At 48.5% G+C, this 24,221-nt stretch overlaps 6 protein-coding genes across 6 annotated transcripts; all 6 read right to left on the bottom strand.

Annotated features, from left to right (window-relative positions):
• Positions 1 to 1,046: 1,046 nt before the first annotated feature.
• LOC128726086 (uncharacterized PPE family protein PPE24-like) lies at positions 1,047 to 5,124 on the bottom strand. Its single transcript, XM_053819878.1, has 11 exons — positions 5,118 to 5,124; positions 4,757 to 5,011; positions 4,490 to 4,660; positions 4,252 to 4,404; positions 4,023 to 4,181; positions 3,792 to 3,932; positions 3,172 to 3,441; positions 2,809 to 3,093; positions 2,453 to 2,734; positions 2,090 to 2,268; positions 1,047 to 1,193 (listed from the first exon to the last, which is right to left on the bottom strand). Exons 1-11 carry the CDS (start codon positions 5,122 to 5,124, stop codon positions 1,047 to 1,049), a joined length of 2,049 nt encoding a protein of 682 aa, XP_053675853.1.
• Positions 5,125 to 5,329: 205 nt separating this feature from the next.
• Positions 5,330 to 7,244, bottom strand: LOC128726076 (uncharacterized). The gene is made up of 3 exons (XM_053819866.1): positions 6,690 to 7,244; positions 6,273 to 6,595; positions 5,330 to 6,197 (listed from the first exon to the last, which is right to left on the bottom strand). Exons 1-3 carry the CDS (start codon positions 7,242 to 7,244, stop codon positions 5,330 to 5,332), a joined length of 1,746 nt encoding a protein of 581 aa, XP_053675841.1.
• A 1,762-nt stretch (positions 7,245 to 9,006) lies between these two features.
• LOC128731946 (ufm1-specific protease 2) lies at positions 9,007 to 11,205 on the bottom strand. The gene is made up of 3 exons (XM_053825103.1): positions 11,167 to 11,205; positions 9,896 to 11,102; positions 9,007 to 9,819 (listed from the first exon to the last, which is right to left on the bottom strand). The coding sequence occupies exons 1-3, from the start codon at positions 11,203 to 11,205 to the stop codon at positions 9,224 to 9,226; spliced, it is 1,842 nt and encodes a 613-aa protein (XP_053681078.1). The 3' UTR covers positions 9,007 to 9,223.
• Positions 11,206 to 11,848: 643 nt separating this feature from the next.
• Positions 11,849 to 14,240, bottom strand: LOC128726068 (uncharacterized). The gene is made up of 3 exons (XM_053819853.1): positions 14,153 to 14,240; positions 13,865 to 14,068; positions 11,849 to 13,797 (listed from the first exon to the last, which is right to left on the bottom strand). Exons 1-3 carry the CDS (start codon positions 14,238 to 14,240, stop codon positions 11,849 to 11,851), a joined length of 2,241 nt encoding a protein of 746 aa, XP_053675828.1.
• Positions 14,241 to 15,965: 1,725 nt separating this feature from the next.
• Positions 15,966 to 17,021, bottom strand: LOC128731800 (probable DNA-directed RNA polymerase III subunit RPC6). Its single transcript, XM_053824941.1, has 2 exons — positions 16,615 to 17,021; positions 15,966 to 16,548 (listed from the first exon to the last, which is right to left on the bottom strand). The coding sequence occupies exons 1-2, from the start codon at positions 17,011 to 17,013 to the stop codon at positions 16,060 to 16,062; spliced, it is 888 nt and encodes a 295-aa protein (XP_053680916.1). The 5' UTR covers positions 17,014 to 17,021; the 3' UTR covers positions 15,966 to 16,059.
• Positions 17,022 to 17,794: 773 nt separating this feature from the next.
• Positions 17,795 to 23,297, bottom strand: LOC128720093 (uncharacterized). Its single transcript, XM_053813739.1, has 5 exons — positions 22,421 to 23,297; positions 19,024 to 19,216; positions 18,711 to 18,950; positions 18,481 to 18,643; positions 17,795 to 18,417 (listed from the first exon to the last, which is right to left on the bottom strand). Exons 1-5 carry the CDS (start codon positions 23,295 to 23,297, stop codon positions 18,268 to 18,270), a joined length of 1,623 nt encoding a protein of 540 aa, XP_053669714.1. The 3' UTR covers positions 17,795 to 18,267.
• Positions 23,298 to 24,221: the final 924 nt, after the last annotated feature.

Here is a 24,221-nt window from a genome sequence, read left to right as displayed (position 1 = left end):
ATGATCGTTAAAGGCGCTTAACAACACCTTCGAGCTACCCAAAGAATGGCACCCAAGCGTGGTACTAATCGCGTACTTATCACCAAGCACCTTGCGTAGCTGCCGCAAGAACTGACCGTACCGGAACTGCTCGTAGTGATCGAGTAGCGCAACATCCAGATCCAAATCGACTCCATCGAGCACGTTATCACGCAGCACGATGCTTATCCGTTCGCCCAGGGCCCTGTGTCCTGCCTCGATGGTAACGTTGAAGGGCAAAACGATCGTCAGCAGGATGTCAGCGGACGAATTGCTCTTCTTCAAGACATCGATAAGAGTGAGTTCTGGAGGGTCGAGAAAGCATATGCTTCTGGATATTAATGAGGCTATAACAAGAGAGCATCGAAGTTACTCACCTTCACTGGTCAAAACGGTCGATTTATTGATGTCAAAAGAAACGCTACTAACGATGTACATACCGCAGGAGGACAGCTTCTCGGCCATCGCAGGCTCCATGGGCAATTGAAGCTGAACCTGACAGATAATCTCCAACGAAGTGACACCGTCGTACGTAACCAACAGCAGCAGCATGAGCAACACCGTCCGTAGTAGCATTGTCCTTTCGAAGCATTCAGGTCCGCAATGTCCGGCGTCAAAGTGGCCCAACCAGATGTGGCGTCTCTTTTATAGCCACCCTAAGATGGTCCGTAGCGCAAGATACGCCCTCCTACCGCTAATCCTAAACACGTTCCCTTACGTTCTCATCTGTGATGCCGGTGGAACCGAAGCCATATCTCAAGTCGTCTCGTGAGCACGATAGTATAAATCCACTTGCTGCTAACATCAATCCATCATCATGGGTCCCACGTGCGCGCTTGGGTAGCTCGGTGGAGCTAAATCTCACACCCTCGACGAGCGAGACATATTGGCCGGACCGACGGCGAGCTGGTGTGATTCGGTTTAGCTGCCTCGGTGTGATTTAGAAATCTAATAAACATTCCCTCGTGACGTTTTTTTTTGTTCTTTTTCTTTTTGTTTTTCTTACGCTCTACGCTATTGCCAGCAGGTTAAACGAACCGTTTGGCGGTTGGCGCCAGCAGTTTTTCCAGCGAATCGAGCGCCCAAGCCGCTCGAGGTAAAGTGTCGATGAAATCCACCGTTTCTTGGGTGCACACGTTCATGCGCACCGAATTCCTATAAATCTCACCAATTTGCTGCGGGTAGATTCGGTGCGGGAAAAAGAATCCGCTCTATTTTATTTGTTCGGTCCGGGATTTTGCTTCTTTGCTTTTATTTTTTTTTGCTCCGCTTTTCCGCTTCTAACGACGGTCCATCTTCGCTAGATCGAAAGGACAATCTTTGCGCTCCGCCATAACCAATACCGGCGGAACCATTTATCCATTTTATCTTTTCCTTAATGAAATGAAAGCGTTTCATGAATATTTAAGACCGGGCTTACGGCCATCTCGTATCTCGCCACAGCGTGTCGACACCGTAATTCAGACAGCTGGTGAGGCTTTCGTGTGGTGAAGCCCTTGTGTCGCCATTTATTTATTTTATCTCTTTTATTTTTCCCACCGCATGTACCGGGAAGCCAATTGGGCCAATTGAGAGGAGAAAAACAATCGATTGGAAAATTTAATTATTTTGTTTCCACTCTTTTCTAGGGAGTATCATTAAAAAAATCTTAATTAATGAGATTATCTTTCGGTTGCGGTTATTTGTTATTGAATTTATGATCATGGCACACAAGAGCGCACAAGAGAAGGACTACGAGAGGGAGCCCCATCGAACATCCTTCGGCGGGAAAGGTGATTTATATTTTTTATTGTATCAAATTTTATAATAACACAACATCGATCGAAACAATTTAAAACAAAACCTCTTGCATTTCAATATTTATTGCTCAGCTCAGATCAGTAGTGTAATTAGTTTTGCTTTTTATTTGTCACGCTTTGCAGATCTAGTATCTAATTTTATTGCATATTGTAATCTTAGCTATTTTTGTTTTTAATTTAAAAGATAACGACTAACGTAATAATGGCACAAGTGTTGGTACAGTCACCGTTGGGATAGTGACCGTAGGAATTGTCACCGTTGGGATAGTTACCGTAGGAATAGTCACCGTTGGAATAGTGACCGTTGGAATAGTGACCGTTGGAATAGTGACCGTTGGAATAGTGACCGTAGGGATAGTAACTGTCGGTAGAGTTATCGTCGGCAGCGTAACCGTTGGCAGGGTAACCGTGGGTATCGTCACAGGCGGAATCGTTACACCGGAAAGGGAACCTTTAAGCAAAGGAGCGATGAAATATTTACATTACTTGACGTTACATTATAGAGAATGATAGAAAATGCAGCCTTAAATGGAGTTGAGCTGCAGTGTGCTTGTGCAAATCAAAGCGTTCAGCAGAATTTAGACAATAAAGTGTGGCACAAAAGGAAAACCGCTAATGCCGGAACGAAAACCTACCGAGCAAGCTCTGCAACAGGCTGGTAACAAGCTGTAACACGCCACCGAGACCAGCCAAGTTTGCCTGCAGCTGAACCATAACATCAACCGTCTGTGGCAGTAGCGAGGAAAGCGTACCGGGAAGTGCAGCCAGCGCAGGTAATAACGATTGAACAAGACCCAGCACCACCGGTAGTACACTGGTTAGCGTTCCCAGATTGGCCTGCAGATCGGCAACAATGCTCGCTACGTTCGTTGGTAAGCCCAGCGAAGGCAATGCGCCCAGAAGCGACGGGAGTAGTCCTGCATTGAGGACGACAAACAAAAAGTACACCTTTATTCTAGCTCCTAGCAACGAACACAATTTATACACGTACCCAACACTAGCGGAAGTAGTGAGAGAAGCGTCGGCAGTAAGCCTCCTAACAAATCCAGGTTTGCTTGAAGTGAAACGGATACCAGAGATCCTCCTAAGCTCGGCAGTGTAACGCCTGGCACCGTTATCGCAGGCAGCGTTACAGTCGGCACGGTTATTGGCGGAAGCGTTACAGTCGGCAGGGTTACTGGAGGAAGCGTAATGGTGGGCAACGTAACCGTCGGTATCGTTACGATAGGAACCGTGGGGACAGTAACGCACGGTATCGCCCCGATTGGCAGCACGCCTTTGTACGGAGGTTTTGAAAAAAATTCAAATTAGCCATAAGACACAGGGATCAGGCCCCGAAGTGAGCAATGCTTACCGAGTAAATTCTGTAACACGCTCGATAAGTTTGTGAGCAATTGGTTCACAAGGCCAAGGTTTGCCTGCAGGGATACGCAGATGTTTCCCGCCACTCCCGTAGGAACCGTAACCGTCGGGAGTGTCACGACCGTGATGGGAGGCAAAGTGACCACAGGGGGTAGTGTCACCGTCGGAATGATAATCGTAGGCACGATTATTATGGGCGGAAGCGTTACGGGTGGTAACGTTACCGGGGGTACGGTTACAGGGCACGTTAGGACCGGAGTTCCTTTTTACGTGAGAGAAGTAGTTTCAAAATGATCCGAAAAGATGTACGTTTACATAAAAATTAGCTCATGCGTAGTATAGGATAGACGTGATCTAGACTACCGGTAACGGTTCTGTGTAACGTACCGAGCAAACACTGCAAGATATAGTAGACCAGGACTTGCTGCAGCGTACCAGCACTCGTTTGAGTTCCACAGGTTTGAATTCCTCCAATACCGATGGGTAGGGATGATGATCCTCCTCCTATGCAAATTATTACGTTTGTTTGTTCGTTTTTTTGTGAAAGTTAAAACATAGATTATATTAGTGTTAAGACCACCCTCTATTCTCGTTTCTTGAGTCATTACGTACCTAACAGTCCTTGAACGGCTTGGCTAACAACTTGCAACAGGTAGGGCAAAGTTCCACCAGCTGTACCAAGTGACAGGCTCTGCAGTAGTGTGCCACCACCACCAGAAGCTAGAGGAAGCGATAATCCACTGCTCCCACCGCCTTATCGGTATCATTAGGCAAAGTTATTGGAGAAGGAAAAATCTATTTAAACTCCTCATACCTCTCAAATTCTCCAAAGAAAACACGTACCCAAAAGACTATCTACGGCTTGGCTCACGACTTGCAGCAGACCAGGAACAACACCACCCGTCTGACCTACCAGTAGGTTTGTGCCGGGAAGTCCTTGCAACAGTCCACCCGTACCGGCCACATTGGTGAGGCTGAGTGGAAGCGAACTTCCAGTACCTCCTTGAAGACGAAGTAAAGCCGGAGATTGTTAAGCTTTTCAACTGCTTCGAAACAAATGTCGAAAACCTACCCAGCAGACCCTGCACTGCTTGGCTCACGACCTCCAGCAGCCGTGGTACGACGCCGGTGTTTTGCAACTGACCCAACAGGGCACCCGTTAAGGGTGGCACGGTTACCGTTGGCGCAGTCGTAGTTACCCCAACCGGCACCAGTGATCCACCTCCTTCGATTGGTGCATAAAGGTAAAGGACAAGAGTAAGCTACAGCCCTGCAACACCCCGTTCAAAAAAGCGGTTCTCTGAACGTACCCAAAAGTCCTACGAGTGCTTGGCTAACGACGGCCAGCAACTCCGGAACAACACCAGCACTCTGCAGCTGTCCCAATAGCGCCTGAATGCAGTTCGTCACGGGCGGATTCGTCACGGGCGGATTCGTCACGGGACAGGTTGGTGGAATGGTAACAGGGTTAGTTCTATTTCCTGTGTGGGTGGGTCGACAAACGTGCAACGTGCGAATGAACGCGTGACTAATGGGAAGTTCGTAACGATTGGTGAAAAATCGGCTGAGCAACGTACCGACAAGACCCAGCACGAGCTGGCTGATTAGCTGCAGCAACGCGGAAACGGTTCCATCGGGTTGTTGCGCAGGATTCGAGCAGCTAGGACAGCAGACGGCCACCGGTGGGGACGCTGTAATCGGAGGCACTGTGATCGGTGGCACCGTCGGAGGAATAGTGGGAAGTGTGGGAACGACGGTCGGGAACGGATACGCGACTGGACAGACGACTGGACATGTTGGAGGGCAGGTACCGCATCTCTCCAGCAACAAACCTAGGAATGGATGATAAACAAGTATAGCAAGTTGGTGGGAAGTGTTTTAAAAAGAAAAAAAATCCCGTTCGTTGAATCTGTAAAAAAAAATTGGACACGCATTAACCACCCATCCCGCCAAGGATCAAGGAAAGTAAAAGTTGTGAAAGTAGAGCAGGAAAAAAATAGACGAGAGAAGTAGTATCTTAGGGTTTTATTTAAGAGCAGAGCATTGAGTACAGAACAAATTAGTGGAGATGCTTTGAAGTAGAACGCGATGAAAGTGAAAATGGTAACAGCACTCATGCATTTAGCAGCTCAACCTTCGCCAAGCGGAGTCTACAGGGCTGTCAACGCGCCGGCTCCGGCCAGATTAAGCAAATTAGGACCACTGTTAACGGCATTTGCCATAACACTGCCAGCACCGGCAGCCGCGACAGCTGGCATTCCGGTACCGGTACTAGCCATGGCCCCCGTTGGTACACCAGCAACAGCCGTAGCTGCAGGACCGGTCGGAGTTCCTGTGCCGGTCATAGCCGTGGCACCACCACCGCCTCCACCACCACCAAGCAGCGAACCCAACAACCCGGTGAGTCCACCAAGTGGATCACCAGCAGCACCACCGGTTGTGAGACCGCCCAGTACGTTCCGTAGAATCGTTACGATCAGGTTCACCAGCTCAACCAGCAGATTCGAGCCGACTTTCGCATCCGTCATGGTACCCATCGTGCTGTTCATCATCTGCTGTCCGCCCAAAATCGACGCGAGCAGGTTGTTGAGGGCCTGCACGATGTTAGCCAGCAGGGGTTTGATCGTAACGAGCGCGTCACTGATCTGGCCGGCCGTGTCGTCAAGCTTGATGTCCTTAACGAACTGAATTAGCTTCGAAAACTGGCCCGTACCGGTCAGGATGGTGGTGAGGTTCGTTAGCGCTGCGCAGCAGCAATCCGACGTTTGGTTTCCTCCGTTGGTGTTGTTGTTGTTGCCACCGTTGTTGCCGCCATTGTTGCCACCGCCGCCTCCCATGAGCGGACAGTTGGGGTTAGCGATCGGGAACGGGATCGGGTACGGAATCGGGACCAGCCCGTTCGGGAGTCCTCCAGAGACGAGGCACGTGGTGCTGTTGCAGTGTACCTGCATGAACGGCTCGCAGGTGCTCTTGCACAAATCGAAACCGTAACCGGGCAGGCAGCTGTGTGTCGTTTTGCTATTAACAGGCAAGAAAGAACGAAAAAAACATAAGTTACTGTCACAAAAAGAGACGCATCCATGAGGCGCTTACAATCCATTGTCGCAGGAGTAGTACTGTCCGCAGTCGCGAGTGTCACGCACGAACCCACTGAAGTTGCACTCGGCGTCGGGGCAGAGACGATCCAACACCTTCCGGAACAGTGGGAACGGACCCTCACCGCACACGTTGTTCACGTCGTCCCGGTCCAGCTGGACGACCGCACCGAACAGGTTATGATGCTCGACCTGGTTGAGCATCTCGTTCAGCGAATGGTCGTTGTTTAGCGGGCATCGAATCGAGGCCGGATAGGGAGTCGTCAGCAGCACGCGATGGCGCGCCAATCCAAACATGAGTGCATTCGTCAACATTGATGGCTGGAGGAACAAATTCAAATGGTAAGAAACAAAAAAAAAGGAATGATAAACCCGAGAGCAATCACGCCTTTTGCTGCAACAGATTTGTGCCTACCATTTCAGCGGAGTTGAGCGTTACAAAATCGACCGCCTGATTGAACGATTTAACTAGCGCCGGTTCCGGTTGACAGCTGCTCATTGTCACCATGATGACGTACGTGTTGCCTAGGTAACTACGCAGTTGCTCCATGAAGTCAGCGTACAGCTGCTGAGATACATGCGCCTGGACAGGATCACACTGAAGATCAAGCCCCTTGAATCCGCTCTTTTGCAGCTGGCGCCGGATCGTCTCGATAAGCGTGTCACGGCCCTTAGCCGTCTGGATCATAGTACCGAAGTACTCGCATGAGCTAGGACCTCCATACAGCGAGAACAACCGGTTGCGTCGGTCACCGTTCGCGTGTAGGTTCATCACCGCACCGGCCGCGTTCTGGGTACTCTCGACCGGATACACCTCATACAGGCACTCCTTCAACATGGTGCTGCTGCCAATAGCGACCGGATCCCGCACGCGACAGATGATACCGCACTTCTTAGCCTCACACGGTCCTACGGCGCATAGGGTCACTATCACCGCCACCACCAACCAGGAGGCCAACCTCGGCACCATTATTGCGGAATGAAAACGCTCCGGTTTAGTAAACGGTTGTTCACAACGTGTCCGTGGTAATCTTCTTTCGTTCCCGCCAAAAAACGGTATGACACACGCTCTGTTGCACTTTTCAGGATTTTCAGCCTTTCCCAGCACACTGCCAACACCAGCACCTCTTGCACGGATGCCTGTACTAGTCCTAGAGAACCACCACGCACTACTGCTTCTCAGCACGCACTGTACCTTTGTCCGACGCACCGTGGCCGTCTTATATAACCCTGCCCTTGCCTTCCCGCAGGCATCCCAAACCGTGCCCGATAACGTTGTGCCTACCTGGTTGGGCTTATCACATCCAGTTCCCCCAATCCAACCCCCTCAGTAGTGGATAGGGATAGAGGAGACACCGTCCAAAAGCTGCAAATTTTCACGCAACTCAAACCGCACCAGTTGACACACGAGATAAGCCACACACACACACACCCGGAGCGGACCCCGAGTGGCCTTTCCATATCGTCAAACCGCAAACTCCCGAGGTACAGCGGAAGGCCCACCGAGGTCCAAGACATGCCCATCCAATTGGTCCAAGGTGGCGAACATCGCGAGATGGTCGGAAAGGGGCCGCTGTGTTTGGATACTTTCGCTTAACCTCGCGCCCAGCACGCGACTTCGATTGTGCGGACGTGACCTGGCTTTGGTCCATGTCCCGGTGGATCCCGGTATCCCGCATTCCTTTGTCCGTGCGGTTGGGTTAAATGACACCAATGGCGGAAAAATGCACCACATTCAGCGCGCTAGTAGCCGGGAGTTGGTTGGCCTGTAACGCCGGACGTAACGTGAGCCGCAGATTAGCCTTAGGGTAAGGTTTACCGGATTCGATCGGAAACGGCAACGCCCCGTTGCTAGAGGATACTTCGATGTCCGTGTTAGAGCGCTGAAATTAAGCATCGAAACATGCATATGCCATCCAACCGGTGCGCGATTGCGCAATTCGTTAGCGACCGAGAAGAAAGACCAACCCAAGCACGAACTCAGCGCCACGCGCATGGGCGCACGGCGCCGTTTGGTTTACGTTTGTTATGCTGCTTTTTTACTTTGTTTTGCTGCTATTTTTTCTTAAAAAACGCGCTTGTACGCCGTACCAGCGAGTAGACGATACTAGGGCACGAGCCCATTTCCGGTGAGCTAAACAGGAAAATGCAGCTCAAATGCTTCACATGTGCCTTATGATTTTAATTTAAAAAAAAACGTACCCTGTTACACGCTGCCTCGTACGTGATGAGTTTGGCATTACCGCGATTCACCGCGCTATCGCCTACTATGTGCTGCTTCATGGAAAGATGTACTTACCACTATCATGCACTACAACCGGTTAAAGGTATATTGACCAGCTGATGGAGAAAAATACACCGTTTGCGGTCGGTTGTTAAACCGTGCTTCCCAGTACGCGTTAACGTCATCACTTTAAATCAAGATGGTCTGCATCACAAACCCCTCTGTCCATGTGGACGGCCTAGAAGAGCTTTACGTGCTCGATCGTCCATTCTAATGACATAACCAGTCCACATAACAGTAAGCACATTTGAACGATGTTTTAGAGGCGCATGTGAGCACGTGTACAGCAAATGTTTTCCATGACAACGGCTGCGACAGGCGATTTGTGTGAATATGTTTCCGAAGACTATTCTTTATCGCAAAATTTAGGAACGACTTCCTTTAGAACGACGAAATAGAAGATTTTCAGATGTACAACAGATAAATAGTACGACAAAACCGTTACCATATGAAGGTGCTTGCAAACCTTTTTGTATCATCATTTATTATTCCAGTATTTAATGAGCCGTGTATGTCTATGCGTAAGTTAACAACTAATTCCATGGGTCAATCGAGTGGTTAAGGATGTAAAAGGAAAATAAGTGGCTGATAAAAAAAATACGTTAACAATATTGAAAACCGAATTAAATCACACCGGAACCAGCGCATCTTGTGCAGTCCCGTTACTAACACCGACGCGGACACTGCGGCATGCACAGGTTGTAGCGTGCCGTTTTGTCCCAAAAGTCTCCTCCTTTCCAACCGCACCACCCTTTCCCCAGCACCGGACCCAACTCGTCTGCACCCGTGTAATGCGGATCCAGGATGAGGAACTTCGTGTCGCCCATTTCCTCGTTCATCGAGACGCCGAGAATGGTGTGCGCAAGCACGCCTCCACCGATCATGATCGGCGTACCTTCCAGCTGGAAGTGATGCAGCAGCTGCGGACCATAATCCACCATCTCACTGCCATGCGTGACGCACATGATGCGCGAATCAATTCCCAGCAGTTCGTTCAAGCAAATCGACACCTCGGTGGAACCGATCCACTGGCGAGAACCGACCAGATTCGCCGGCTTATCCCCTACGCGTACCAGGCATTCCTGTATGGCCTTGTGCGTTGGAATTGACGGCTTTCCGCTGTATCCCTGCAGATTGAACCACGAGACGAGCGTTTGCAGCGACCGGTACGCACATCCCCAGCCTTTGTCGTCGAATTCGTCCTGCATGTAGTGGTGGTACGTGTAAACACCGTCTACCAGGGCCGTTCTCCCATTAGGGTCTAAAAGAAGATTAAAAGTAAATATATAAAAAAAATCGGCATACCGAACAGACAAACAAGGTGGCGTTTCGCTTACGTGGCACGGCGAGAGTCTGATGAGGGTTGATGAGCAATTTGCTCGCTTGGAATTGGTATGTGTTTCCCTTCCGGAAGCATGGGCGAGTTCGTTTAAGCAGAAATTGCTTGTGCATCCTCTCCCGTTGGCGTTGCAGGAACGAATCCAATTCGCTCACTTCATCTCCCACCGGGTACACGCAGGTCACAAAGTGTCCGAGCTCTCTTGGTAGCATGTGGAAGCACTTGGATACGTACAATCGCTGCTGGTGGCGTAGTTGCTCGAGCAATGCGGCCTCAATCAAACCCAGCGAACAGTCGACGCTTTCCACCATGTTGTCGAAGCACTTGTCCAACTTTTTCGTTCGGTGCACCATGCTGAGACAGTCGACTTGAAATGGCACCTTCACCGCTTGGTCCTCGTTGCGCCGATCAATCGTCACGTTACACGCTTCCCTGCGTAGTTTCTCATCCAGCTCGTCTTTCGATTTTTTAATCAGCAGACCGAATTCAATCACGCGATACGCGGTCAGCGTTTCGTTCGTTGCCAGCGGCTTTTTCGGAGTTTTTTTGTGACCGCCACCACCTCCAAAACCATCGTCCTGCTCGCGTTTCGGAGCGTTCGCCATTGCGTACAGCATTTCTACGCTCTCGTCCTTGTCGATGCCTGTAACGGCGTAATCGCTCAGCATTACGTCTGGTGCCGCTGGTACGGTGAAGGCCACACTGCCCGATCCAACCTGCTTGCGGAGTCGAAACGCATTTTCGCAAACGGATTTTTCCGTCTGTTCGCACACCAACGACAGCGAACAACGCAGACGAAGCATATAGTACTCGCGGTAGAGAAAATCGTCGTCAATTATGTTGCATTCCACGGATTGCAGCTTTCGTTGCTCGAATACGTACGTCTGCAGCCCATCCGCGCCATTCTCGCCAGTGTAGTGCAAATAAACGGGATTGTCCGTAACGAATGCATCTGGAGCCGACTTCAGAAGGAAATCGGTCGGATCCTCGTACGGCCCGGCTTTTACCCATCCGATCAGATCCAGTCCACTTGGCAAACTCTGCTGGATTAATGTGTTATCGTGTGGTGGTTCAGTTCCATCCTGGGATGTACTTTCTTTGAATAATTGGGCAAATCCAACCACCGTCGGGATTCCATCGCATATGGTTCCGTAAAGTTCTCCGGTCTTTAAAGAAGAGTCACTGAATTCCGCGTTGCAGATACGCTAGAAACAAGCAGAAGTCCTATTAGCATCACCGACAGCACATTTTGATTTAACTTTCAGCTACCTCTTTAACGTGTTTCGAAATTCGCAGCTTTACTATCATTTTTGGAGAGGAACTTTAGTTTTACGAATCCGATGGGTATTTTTCAAATCAAGACGTAAACAAAACGACGTGTCACTTTCCTTTCGCCCTACAGAGTGTACCGTACATTCGCTACATACTAGCAAACGTCAACATTCCATCAGTGCGGAACGAAACAGGGCTGCTTTGAAATTTAAATAATGACGGTTGGAAAATACAAAAGTGCATTTTCGTATTTCATGTAAATCTCCTTCAATCAGTATTGTTTAAATTATGTTTAGATAGCTTCTAGAATAGTTAATTTCGGCATAAAAGATTTTTTATTGTATTTCCATCTGTCCATTGCGTAGAAACATCATCAACATATTCGCTTGCTTACCACCTAGATAGGTTGAATTTAAAATAAATATCTTCAAAAATGAATGAGATTCTAGACTCTCAACTTACGACGAACTTTCTTCATCTCTACATAAGCCCAGCATTCATAAAACACTCGTCGAGACTGAGCTCACGCTCTACTTCCCCCATTCCATCATTTATCTCACATTTGCGCATCATGCTTCCTGTGTTGTGCACAAGAATTCCATTCGCACTGAGCAGAGACTTATCGGAGTTTCCTGCAACTCCCAGTTGCCTACTGCCGCCTAGAACCACTCCTTATCGCTCACAGTAAGGTCGATTCCATATCCTCATCGTGGTGCTTTAAATACTTCTGATATGGTTTTTTGTTCGCCTTCGAGTGTGTCTTTTTCCCGCCAGCACCACCATAATCGCCTTCCTCGTCCGTAGAATCGTCACTAGAATCCCCGTCTCTGCCCTTATCTTGCGGCACCACGCTCATATCATCATAGGGGTTTTCCATTGGTTTGCTTTCACATTTGGCATTCGCTTTCTTCTTGCACTGCTTCCCTTCCGCCATGGCACCAATCTGCTGCGTTTTGGTTTCCTGCGATTTATCATCCTTTTTGCCGTTCCCTTTCCTCTCGGTAGGTTCATGCGAAATGTTAAAATCCAGATCCTCCTCTCCCGCGAGGAACCGAATATCCTCGAACCCGCTTTTCTGAGACTTCTCCTTCAAACGTGCCAACACGCCCGAGCGTGACTTTCGCGCGTGGTAGAACGATAAACTCAGGATGACCACGAACAACGTCAATCCCACCACCGTGTACATGAAAATCTTCATCAAGCTCGGTTGGTTGTGGTTTGTTTCACTGGCGAATACCGGCGCAATCTCAAAACCCGACGCAATCACTTCAACCGTTGAAGTTTCCAACCCCGCATTCCAAGTAACCATGTCGGATTCTTTGGTAACTTCCTTCGTGACCATAACCGTGGATGTGGATGCTGCAGTCGTCGACCTTGTCGTCGGCGTGGTTGCCACAGTCGTGGAGTTTATGCTCAACCGTGGTCGGTTAGTCATTGGAACCAACGGCGGTCTGGATGGACGTAGATTGTACCGCTTTGTGGTAGTCACGGGTGTGCTCGAAGATGTTCGAGGAGTCGTTTTAGCCTCCGTCGAAGTCGTCGATGGCACCGTGGACGGACTGGTAGAAGGAGTCTGAACGGTGCTACTACTAGTGGTACTCGTGGACGTTGTCGTAGTCGGTTTAACCTCGACCGTTGTCGTCGTCGGCGTCGTCGGTGGAACGGATGTGGTGGTCGTGGTCGTGGTCACGATCGTAACATTTTCATCCGGTACCAAAACATCAAACACGCACCGTTCACGGTAATCCGGACAACAGGACACCGTCATCACGCAATCCTCGTGGCAATCGCAGTGCACGATCGTATCGCTGCTATTCAGCACAGCCGCCATACTGCTGCCGCACCGGTTCTCGCAGGATTCGATCATCACCGGTATTTTTTCCACATCCGTCGGCGGCTCGTCGGGGTTTTCCATCCCATCCTCAACCGCCTGCCTGCAGCTTTCACCCTGCAGCAAACTAACGTCGTCTATCGCGATATCACTCTTGTATCGCATCCCAAGACTCGCTTCAAACACGACCTGAAACCGTTCCGTTTGCTGCGCGATATCGAAATAACCCTCGTGCCACACGTTCTTCTGGTTGCCCTCCTGCGTGAACAGTGGCTTCAGGTCGTACAGGTCACTGGCCATGGGTTTTACGTACACCTTCAGCGTGCCCACCGCCTCACCGTACATATGGTAGTAAAACTTGAAGCAGGCACCGGTGCTGAGTTCCGGTTCGAACATGGGCGAAATGAACCTGGCCGTGTCGTTCGTCAGCTGCTCGTTCGAATCGACGATAACGAAATGGCCCGCTTTTGGTTGCATTGTCGTGTGGTCGTACTTTGGTCCTGTCCTGAGGGCACGTGGGTTTAACGTTCCGTCGCTGCGCTTCCAATCGAAATCGTGTAACGCATCGTTTGTCCAAGAGCACAGCGATTCCGACTCAAAATCGCACGTGGTCGGAGTGGCTTCACCGGTTTTACGACACACTCCCAATGGTCGATCCCAGTGCGTTCCGTTGCAGTAAGTGTATCGTGATCCAGCCAGCTCTGTCCCTTCGAAACAGGACAGCCACGCTGTGGCTTTATTTTGCTCGTACAGAATGTATCCGGATTCTGCCAGGGGCAGCGTGCTACAGCCAGATTCTTACGTAAACGGAAAAGAGATTAATGCTAACTGATCCTTTTTTTCAGGGAAATTAATCACACTTACTCACACAAACCGGTATCGAGGTGTCCCACCGGCCGTTTTGGCAGTTAGAGTACCGATTACCAACTATCTTGAAACCGTACGAACAATCGAATCGCATCATCCGACCACGGTTGCGAAGTTTTGCTTCTCCGTTGGGGAAGTATGGAGCCGGACATTGCACCACGAGTTGTCTGGTCAATGGACGGCGAGCTGGTATACTTGCGGCTGCGAAGGATATGAACTATAGATTTTATTTCGCTCTTCCCCCGCGCATGTGTTACAATATTTAAAACCCTCTTAATGACTTACAACCGTAACGGCGTGCGGCACTTTGTCCCGTGGTTATAACGCTTAAGCAAAGGATGCATAAAATTCCCGATATGATCAGATTCGGCATGTTTGATAACAGCATACCTCTCACTTGCTTAATGTTTCAAACACAACCGAGTTCCTATTTGTACCACGGATAGGAAGAAACTAAACGTCCCGGCTACGAAACGCAATTCCACAACCATGCATGAATTTTCTTTGCTCTGCGAATGACAAGATGTTAGGTCCTAAAGTTGAAAACGATAAGCGCGCGGTAATGTGTGGGTGCCAGTATCTACAGTATTTGCGACAAGACCACATGTTTTTGTTCTGAGGGACCATGCGTAGAACGGGAAACAAAAGGGCCAAAAAAAAGCATTAAAGAAAGAAGATATATGCAACGCCATCGTCGAGTACTATGATTAAACCCAATGTTGAAAGAGCTGAATAACAAGCCGTGAAAACATCCATTGGAGACCCACGTGTGAGGTGTAGAAATGGAAGAATTACTGTATCTAACTATTAAAAAAGTTAATCTAAGGCTAAGAATGCTTTAGCGAACTGCCGAAAGCTATGTTTCCATCTTTCTGCCTTAGCTTCTCATACATCATTCCAGTTCCTTAAGCATACTCGATAACATTTAAAACATTGCATGCTGACTGTGAATGCATTCTCTAAAAATAAGTATGAAACCACCAAACATAAGTTGCATACTGAGCAGCAGAAATACTGATAACGAACCGTAGATTAAATTAGTTTAAAATTAAAAACTCACAATCAAATAAAAGTTTTGCAACAAGGTACTTAGACAGATTGTGATAAATAATTTAAAAAAAGATAGGTTGATTGCCTAGAACAGGGGTCTCCAAACTACAGCCCGCGAGGCCTTCCCGTGCGGCTCGCAAAGCTTTCGGTTTAATTTTGATATTTAACCATGATTTTGCTAACAACAAAAAAGTTTTTCTGGGAACTCTTTCTGATCTCTTGTTTCGTACATTGTACAATGCATAAAAAGGGGATTTCAAATCAGCAAAGTTTTCAACTTAAGTCGATATCATCACTCACTTGCTTGAGGTAGTACATAGAAACATATACGCTCTATTAGCATAAAAGTAATAGCTACATAGTTTACGCGTTATCACAACTATTGGTGGGTCATACTATTCACATCCCGATCTATGGGAATCCTGTCAGATTCGGGGATTCTTTCGACTCGAGCCGTTGGTGTAACGAGTTCGAGTCTGCGACTCTTCAGCTTCCTTGTATCTTCCGGAACCGATCTGGTGTTTAACTGGCTAAACAATAAATTTCAAAGTGTGAACCTTTTCGACGGATCCGATATCTGGGGCGATACGTGTTTGATTTTTCTTGATAAATTTTGCGATCGACGAACATGACATACATATCAATTACTTTGCGAAAGCTTCCAATACACGACAGTAACCGAGAGCAACCGAGTCTATAACCGAGAGCAAGAAACGAATAGTTGATGACGAGTATCGACAATTTCAAGAAGAATGGAGTTTAAAATATTTTGTTATCAGTAACAAAACATTGTCTGTGATGAAGGATTACAACCTTCGTCGTCATTATTAAACCTATAAATATGGTCAGTTGAAGGAAAAAGAACGCACAGAACGGTTTTCCAAGCTACAACCTACAGGCCTAGAAGGTGCTTTTCCTTAAGTTATTTGTTACGAGTTTATGCTTTTCCTTATGTAATTTTGGTTGTGAAACTTTCCTAATGATAAAGAATTTCTCAAGAGCCACACACCGAAAGAGCCGTAGGATGTCGATTTGAATTGCCAAGAATCATATTTGATGTTGTAATTTTTAATGCCAGAGTTATTTCGCATACAATAGAAACGCTTATACACAAGAAGCGCATGTCTTTTTTATCGCTATCCTCAATCTAACCATTCACTGATGTAAGTACACAGCTTTGGTGTAATTTCTCCACAATCGGCGCAATTTTTAATCACCGGACAAATGCCACACGGCATCTGCACTAATCCTGGGGGTGCAATAGGCGTCTCTATCGCCCGGTACAGAAATCTTCCGTCGATCTGGGCGATCCGCTCCGCCTTTCCATCGTATACAACGGTCTTGAGAATGGTTTCCAAATCGTCCTCGTCCAGGCTAATTTTGCTGATACCCAGATCAGAAATGAACTTATGTACGTCTGCCACCGAACATTCGGACAGTTTCTGGACTGCCAATGGGCCTTCACCGCTGGATCTGGCTGAATCTCGCTTCAAACGTAGAAATCGTAAGCACTGCTGGTTGAGCACATCAACGAATTCGGCCTCAAAGTCTTGATCCTGATACCACGCTCCTCCCGTTATCGATCGGTCCGGCTCTAGGTTGTACAGCATGTACACTTTCTTTTTGCTAGCCTGAAAAAAGAAAAGTGAAAGTACAACTACCTAATCATGGTGTGATAACTGATAATTCTTACATACGTTAACCGATTTAACTGCTTTAATAAGCTTCTTGTTTTCCAACTGCTTCAACACCTTCGTTAGTTGCGTCATGACTAGGTTGGATTTCACTCGGATATCTCGAATCCAAATGCCTTTATTGCCACCTTCTTCCACGATGTTATAGATTACTCTCTCCTCATTGTCAATATCCTTTGGAGCGGACGATTTTTTACCGGGGTCTTTCAAGCGGTAAATTAGCGTCGTACCTTTCTTGAGTATCTCTAGCACACCCTCTTGCAGAAGCTTATTGAGCGCTTGTACACGCTGCTCAGGCGATGCTGCTTGCAGAGACTCCGACAGATCGTCATTATTAATTCCTTCTGGTTTTACCTTCGCGAGGGATATAATTTGAAACCCAATTGTAGAGATCTCATCCATGTTTCGCTTTACTTTTCTTCGTTTTACGAAATATTGTTGTTTTGTAAAAACCAATAGTTTCTGATGACGTTCACGCTACAATGATTAATGGACAAAATTGTAGTACAACAAACAACTTCATAAACCCAAAAGTACCTACTGATCTGCAATAAATGGCCAGAAGCCGGTTGAATTATATTTGCAAATTACACTAATGCATCCTTACCAAGCAACTGCATTTTCAAGCATTCAATCGACTAATAAATCACTAGAAGATTAAACACAATTCTAATTTAGAATCAAGAATTAATGTTCAGAAATACGTATTGTGCACGTTTGTGCGAAGCGATGCAAAGCAAAACAACGTGCGATCATAACAAACAACAAACACGCTTTCGCCATTTTGACATTTTAAACGTCAAATTCAAATCTCTGGGTGAAGCTTCTTTTCGAAGTCGTTTAAAATCAAAAAGAAGTTTTAGTCCACTAATTTTTACGCTAAAGAGAAATAGATATTTAGTATCTGAAGAGAACATTAAAGAATAAAAAGGGCGCAAATAAATTTGGACAGGTTTAGCTGTCCATATCTGTGATGTATCAACGGTAAGTCTGGTCCAATGGTAAGTCAAGTGCAACGGATACATCATCGGGTACAACGAATGTGATACAAGAGCTATAAAACACAATGCATTAATGTATTTACACTATATTATGTTTTATACTTTTCTTTATGAGTATGAGTACCTTGAATGGTAACGCTATGCTTACAGATTAATTAATTGTTTCGATATCCTAATATCATCAACCATGCCACTCCTCATCGCCTTGAAACATTCTATGCGTGTGCACATAAATTCTTCTACGACGTGATTCATGCACTCTCATAATTGCTATCATTTGATTACAATACAGTTATTATCAGTCCTTTCCAGTTGTCATAATTGTCGATATCGCACGTGCGTCCTTGCCATCCTTCCCATACTTAGTGTTTAGTCCATAAAGATACCACAACCTCTGCGTACTGCACACTCAGTTTGTAACTCTGAATCCCCTGCCCTGGGTTTGCTCTACACGTTGCGTAGTGATAACTAGACGCCTTCTGCTTCCATTGATTGATAAACAAAAGTAAACGATCCTGCTTCACAGCGACGTAAGCGCGATTATTGTTCAATAATACTCTATAGTACTGTTTGTATCACTAGCTGTATATCGCACTACAGGCGTAGTATGTACATTTCGATTATAATACGTTCGTTCTCATTGCCTGTAAGATCCTCACTGCAGTTGATACTTTTCCATCTCGAGAAGTTGATCGTACAGGTTATTCTGATTGGGAAGGAAGCCGACCACCAACCACCCGAAGATAGCACCGACACTCCGTGCTATCGATAGCGCATTCCAGATGCTCAACACCTTGTTCGTTTCCTGGTAAGAATAATTAAGAATATAAATGTGGCTGGTTCACAACCGCACCGCAACACAACGTACCAGTTCCTCTTCCCAGACGGTAACATTTAGCGTTGGTGTAAGGTATAACCGTTCATCCATCGATCCAGCCGATAAACTCAAAATGATTGTCATCACGTAAATCATGATGATGAAGATCGAGCGGAAGGAAATATTCGAGTCACCCCCGTACGCGATGTCCATGCTGCGGAAACGTCGAATCGGATTAGTTCGTCGCGGGTTAGTGCACTGCGGCCACGTGGCACACTCACCGATCGAATATTGAAACCATACAAACGATGGCCAGGCAGTAGAACGTGTTGGCGTACACCTCAGCGAACGCTGAGTAATGGCGAATCGAGGCGTCCACCCAGTCGTACGGTTTGGTCGTACAGATCAGAAGAAGATGGGCGAAAGCCAACCCTCCAAGGAGTCCGTGGCAAATGGTCGACAATAGATGCCACACTCGCTGTACCGCACACGAAAGATGCACCGAGGTACTTATTGTATGACTGCAACGATAGAGGAAGGATTGCTTTGAAATGCTGTTGGAAAGCGATGACTTTCTCCCATAACGCCTTATACCTATTGCCTTCCGGATCTCCACCGATCAGTGCCCGTGATTTGTGGTATGAGTATGAGTTGTCTACTGGCCGGTAGCCGCTAGCAGTCTGTATGTACATCTTATCGATCCGTGTCGCGGCGGCTTCCGTCGTCGGTGACACGACCGGTGTGAAAGGGTTGTAGATCTCTCCATGGTATCCTAATAGATCGTCAGCTGTAACGATGAGACAAGCAAAAAACCACTCAAACAGAAGCTCTTGGCGTGTAAATGGTGAAACGCAAACATGAGTGTAGCGCTTATTTATCTCGTACCACCGCCTAAAAGGATCAGCAGAAGGTAAACTCTCGCTTAAGGTGTGATTTGTCTGCTACCAGACAACGGTCCTCCCAATGACTGTTTTCCCAGTGAGCCCTCGCCCCATTTCTAATGGCGAGATGAGAAACAAGCTCGTGGAAGTTAATCCTTTTAAAAGGGCATGTAACCTTCGCATGAAAGCAACACCGAAACGCCCACACATTCACACATAACGCAAACATTTACTCAGCGCAATTGCGCCACCACGAGCTTTCCGCGGTAATCCCATTTTCCCGCGCCAATCACCCGAACGCCCTTGGCTTCGCGGGAAGCGCCTGGGCACCAAACACACATCTTCACGCGGAATTAATTACCTCCCAGTGGTTTACTCTCATGTGCCTTGCGCCTTGGGCAAGAGACCGGAAAGGAACGTGTGCACCAAAGCTCATATCATTATGGCCCATCCCTGTTTTCCAAACGGGCGGCACCGTGCGAGGAATAGGTCAGATCGTTATTTTTCCTTCGGTTTGCCGTTTGTTTTTCTCTCCACGCTCGTGGGGACGGCCGACCACCCCCGATCGGGGACGGAAATGTCAACGGTTGCCTTCGCTTTTCGTATGAAATGTACGGAAAAGGTCACCCTCGGGGGTAAAGTTCAGGGGACAGTTATCATTATTCGCGGTTGCTATCACGCCTCGAGGGCAGTGGGATGAGTTAGATAAGACGCTTGTTATATCATGCCGCGAGACAGGTACGATAACTCATGGGAAAAGTTAATGTAAATTGAGGTTGCGTCAACAAAGACACGGATTTACTTTTCGGCAAGCAGAGAGGTCAAAAGTCACGACCCAAGAAATAATCGAGAATGTATTCTACCTTTTGTCGAAGGGACCTTTAATGCTACATGGTTTGTAACGGTTATCTAATTAACCATATAGGCTTAGAGCCATATACCATATATGGTATATGGCTTAGAGAACCAACCACTAACCTATGAGACAGCAGTTGTAATGTCTTAATTTGAAACCAACCGTAAACCGCCCACCCAGACGGCAAGGTTCCCGAAAAAAAGGGCGTGAAAATCGATACAACATTCTAACGCCAACCAGCTTGCGATGGCACCGGAGGTAAAAGATCAAATGTTAAAGCCAATAAAATGCCAAATTAATGGGGCGTCACGGCAGAATCAACCAAATGGGTTGCCAAAAATAGCCATAATCTTGACAAGAGCGTCACGTACTCTTTTCGAAGCAAGTATGAAAAAAAAACACACACACCTAGCAATAGAAGAAACCCCCACTTCAAAGGATTGGCGGGTCCTGCTTGGAGGAGCTCTCTAACACTCTCTCCATCTCTGTCTCTCTCTGCTATCACCTTGACGCTGTCTTGCTGTGTTTCCCCCCACACGTTAGCCACTATCTCCAATCGTTCCTTTTTCCAGCGGGCGCCACGAAAGGGATTAAACATAAAAGCGAGATAGGGGTAAGAGCGAAAACAGGCATCCCAAAGACTCCGTAAAACCCAATACCAATCACTGACGGGAGCTAAATTTGGACACCATGGTCCCATTTCGAGGGAGTCCCAGTGCTTCGGAGCGGAGAGTGCTGCCGGAGACAGCTGCGGGTATGGTTTTGGCGAGATAGAACGAAACCACCCTCCAATCCCGCCCCCCACCCATCACCATCCACCCCCACACCGCAAGGCGAGCCGAACTGCGAAGAACGGCGACACAATAATATTGATAAAACCCACCCTCAACAGGGTGGAGTGTGACGTCATTGCGCCAGTGGCGAGCTCCAAGGATGGCCGCGCGTGGCATACAGCCGGCAAAAAGGACCAACGGGTGCGGTTGCGAGCTTGGTGGTGTGAAAGGATCCCGACCCGAACGCGATACCAACACGACGACGTACGGGGTACGCACACAAACGCCGGTCCGCACGGTTCTCACGGGGTGGGGGCGTAGATTGCTGGATAGCTGGATGTGGGGTGGAAAGGGTGGGCGGTGGAAAAAGGACCTGCTGAAGAATGACGCAAAAGGCAAGAACGCATGTCATGTCGAGCGCGTTCGTGTTCTGGCGGCAACAAGAAGCAAAACGAAGCAGATTATCATTTCGCTATCGATTTGGGGCTAACCCAGCAGGGTTATCCTGCGTCCTTCGCACAATGGGCCCCACAGCCTACTTGGTTTTGCCGGTCAGGATCGTCATGGTGCACTACGATGCGACGCTGAATAGCTCCGCGCTCTAGTGCTTCACGAAGCCTCGGCAGTTTTGTAGCGAGTTGTCATTTTATTGTCTACGATTGGAAAAGTGCAAGTTGTAATAATACCTGCCCGTTTGTAACGAAAGCGAATAAAATCAATTCACCATACACGGGGGTGAATTGTGTATCTATTTGAAATGAAAAAAAAAACACCCCATTAAACGTCGTCATTTGTTACACCGACGGCATGTTATTTAATCATCTTTACAAGGTACTTTTTTTTATTGGTAAGGAGTTTTGTTCCGTTTGCTAAGGAGCTTAGATTGGCTATTACGCGTCGCACAAACAATGGTGGAAAACGTGACTTTGCGTTCCTGAAAGAAAGATCCAAAAACAAAGCCAACAAAGCACCAAAAAGTTCGCACCCTCCCCAGTTCGAATGCACAACGGTAGCAAATCCAAACCGGCCTACTACGATCGCTTCACCGAGGTTAACAGGTAACAGGCTCCATTTCTAGCACCGGAATTTGCTGAAGGTATATAAATAGCACTCCCAACGAAAACCGGGGAAGAATTCGTACACCAACGCAACCCACGCGCACAGGGTTTCGCATGTTTTGTGCTTTCGTTGCCCACACCGTCTAGTCTGAAGCCCGAAATCGGTTCTACCAACACCCACGGGCGTGGAAAATCGAATCCACCCCCAAGGGGACGACCTTTCGCTGGCCGGTTTGGTATTTTTTCCCCTTCCATTTCTTATATACCCCACCACCCAACTCGGTAGTAAATACAGCACCAAGAGAGTCGCGTCTAATTTTAGCTCACAAACCCGCGCTGGAGCTAAAACGGTGACAAATCAAACAGAACGGCCATTTTGGGGTGAACCAGTGAGTGGGTGGGTGGTCCCACCCCGCTACTAACCATGTCCCCGGCCACCCGGCCGGTCCGGTTGAAGCTGGTGAAGCTTGCGCTCTCGCTGGGACTTCGTTTTCCGGTGCACCCGGCGGTCCTCCAAGTGTTCCGGAATCTCCAAATCCCCGGATAGGGACGCATCGTTGAAGTCCGAACACTGCTTTAGATACCGCATCAGCGTCTCGTTTGCCTGTCGCACTTCCATCTCACCCGCGGCCAGGATCTTCCGCTCCCGGCGGCGACGAGATTCCGATTTGCTCCGCTTCCGGCGCGGACTCTTCTCGAGGCTGCTTCGGCTGCGTGTACTTCGCTGGGCAGGGCTTTTCTGTGGGTCCGACAGGGACTGTACCTTCAGCTGCCGGTCCATATAGCCGAGGATACCCTTCTGTAGTTTATCGTCCTGTACGGGACCCACAACCGTGCTGAGACTTGCCAGTCCACTCTCTAGATCCACCGTGACCACTTCAGTGCCACCTTCGGCACAAAGAGCTGGCCCATCTAGTTCCGTTGTGGCCATGGCAGGCGAACCACTGCCAGGAGTTTGCGATGGCCGCCCTGGACCACTGTCCCCACTGGCGCTGTAATGGTAATGGTGTGTGGGCACGGACGTCCCTGTGGCGCTGCTGCTCGCGTTCGTTGTCGAGCTTCCACCGCTGTGCTCCGGAGTGTCAGGACGACGTACCACGGTCCGAACAGCCGCTGTTGGCCGAGATTTAGGTCCACCAGCTACCGCTAGCTCCTGTTCCGTGGCTTGTCCGGGCTCATCAGTACCGCGTACTTCCGATTGCTCCAGCTGCTCGAGTGGTTGGGGCGTTGCACTGCGGCGAGCTCGCGAACTACGGTGTCGCGATTTCGCCGACTGATGGACGCGTGCCGTGGTCTCCATTTCCTAACCGCGTGGCCAACGGATTGCTGACTTCCGGACACCGAACACCAGGGAACACCTGCCGCCTACACCGCAACGGGTGTTGGATGAACGTGGACGAGCACACGCACACGAGGATAATCGCACTGGGAAATCCACTTCACGGTACATCCGGAAACTGGGGCATCTTTGCACGAAGGCGCGCCTTGGTAGGCGATTTTCACACAACCCGTGCGATGTTACCCGGGAACTAAACCGGAATCAAAACGCCCACTTACACAATCCTGCTTGCGAAAGGACACTGCCACGGTGGGGAGGTGGAGGGAGGACAAGGGCACCACTTTGACCGTCGCCTGAAGGCTGGAAAAAACCCGCGAAAAACGCGTTCGCTCGCTACCGGACTCGTCGTTCGACTGGATGCGCTGCAACCGTTGCAGCATCAGCACAGCCCCGAGTGCCCTGTTGCGATGGGGAACGACGAGCAACAACACAAACAAAAGCAAAAGGTAGGGAAGAACAAAAAAAAAAACACCACGACCCGCTTTGCCACCATAAATGTCCTGCTGGTGGCGCGTGCAACTATTGCGTAGTGAAAACGAACCGAGCTTCGGGCTTCGGGCGGGTTTGCCGGGCAGGACATGCGCAATGGCACGCCATTTTTGGGGTGGCGCTATCGATCCGGCCTCGGGTGGGTGGGTTGGATGTTTAATGCGCGGATGGCAGTGAAACAAAAACATGCCCCGTTGCGGTCCTCCAGCTGGGTGAGGGTCCCTTGGAACTCGCCGCACACGAAAAAAACCACCGGTGACGTTTCAGGCTTCCAACCAGGACGAGGAAATTACAACCGATCGCAGTATACGGCGCGTGTACCGTGTTCGCCCCCGGGTTGCTATGGCGAGCGATACCCGATACACTTCAATACTATAATTCCAGGTGGCTACTACG

The sequence above is a fragment of the Anopheles nili genome, chromosome 2 (genome assembly GCF_943737925.1).
Source record: "Anopheles nili chromosome 2, idAnoNiliSN_F5_01, whole genome shotgun sequence".
Classification (NCBI taxonomy): domain Eukaryota; kingdom Metazoa; phylum Arthropoda; class Insecta; order Diptera; family Culicidae; genus Anopheles; species Anopheles nili.
Note: the sequence above shows the minus strand (reverse complement) of the source record. Positions and strands in the feature narration are given on the sequence as shown.

Excerpts from the sequence above, each read along its gene's own strand:
- LOC128720093 (XM_053813739.1), bottom strand. The coding sequence starts at position 23,297 with ATGGAGACCACGGCACGCGTCCATCAGTCGGCGAAATCGCGACACCGT. Across the intron at positions 19,217-22,420 it reads GCCGGGTGGCCGGGGACATG|CTGACGATCTATTAGGATAC; the intron begins GTTAGTAGCGGG and ends TCATCGTTACAG. Across the intron at positions 18,418-18,480 it reads CCGTCTGGGAAGAGGAACTG|GAAACGAACAAGGTGTTGAG; the intron begins GTACGTTGTGTT and ends TATTCTTACCAG.
- LOC128726076 (XM_053819866.1), bottom strand. The coding sequence starts at position 7,244 with ATGGTGCCGAGGTTGGCCTCCTGGTTGGTGGTGGCGGTGATAGTGACC. Across the intron at positions 6,596-6,689 it reads CGCTCAACTCCGCTGAAATG|CCATCAATGTTGACGAATGC; the intron begins GTAGGCACAAAT and ends TTGTTCCTCCAG. Across the intron at positions 6,198-6,272 it reads TACTCCTGCGACAATGGATT|CAAAACGACACACAGCTGCC; the intron begins GTAAGCGCCTCA and ends GCCTGTTAATAG.
- LOC128731946 (XM_053825103.1), bottom strand. The coding sequence starts at position 11,205 with ATGATAGTAAAGCTGCGAATTTCGAAACACGTTAAAGAG. Across the intron at positions 11,103-11,166 it reads TTTCGAAACACGTTAAAGAG|CGTATCTGCAACGCGGAATT; the intron begins GTAGCTGAAAGT and ends GCTTGTTTCTAG. Across the intron at positions 9,820-9,895 it reads TCAGACTCTCGCCGTGCCAC|ACCCTAATGGGAGAACGGCC; the intron begins GTAAGCGAAACG and ends ATCTTCTTTTAG.
- LOC128726086 (XM_053819878.1), bottom strand. Across the intron at positions 3,094-3,171 it reads CGTGTTACAGAATTTACTCG|GCGTGCTGCCAATCGGGGCG; the intron begins GTAAGCATTGCT and ends CTCCGTACAAAG. Across the intron at positions 2,735-2,808 it reads ACTACTTCCGCTAGTGTTGG|GACTACTCCCGTCGCTTCTG; the intron begins GTACGTGTATAA and ends TCCTCAATGCAG.
- LOC128726068 (XM_053819853.1), bottom strand. The coding sequence starts at position 14,240 with ATGCCGAATCTGATCATATCGGGAATTTTATGCATCCTTTGCTTAAGC. Across the intron at positions 14,069-14,152 it reads TGCCGCACGCCGTTACGGTT|CCGCAAGTATACCAGCTCGC; the intron begins GTAAGTCATTAA and ends TATCCTTCGCAG. Across the intron at positions 13,798-13,864 it reads CTCGATACCGGTTTGTGTGA|AATCTGGCTGTAGCACGCTG; the intron begins GTAAGTGTGATT and ends CGTTTACGTAAG.
- LOC128731800 (XM_053824941.1), bottom strand. The coding sequence starts at position 17,013 with ATGGATGAGATCTCTACAATTGGGTTTCAAATTATATCCCTCGCGAAG. Across the intron at positions 16,549-16,614 it reads AAGCAGTTAAATCGGTTAAC|GCTAGCAAAAAGAAAGTGTA; the intron begins GTATGTAAGAAT and ends TTCTTTTTTCAG.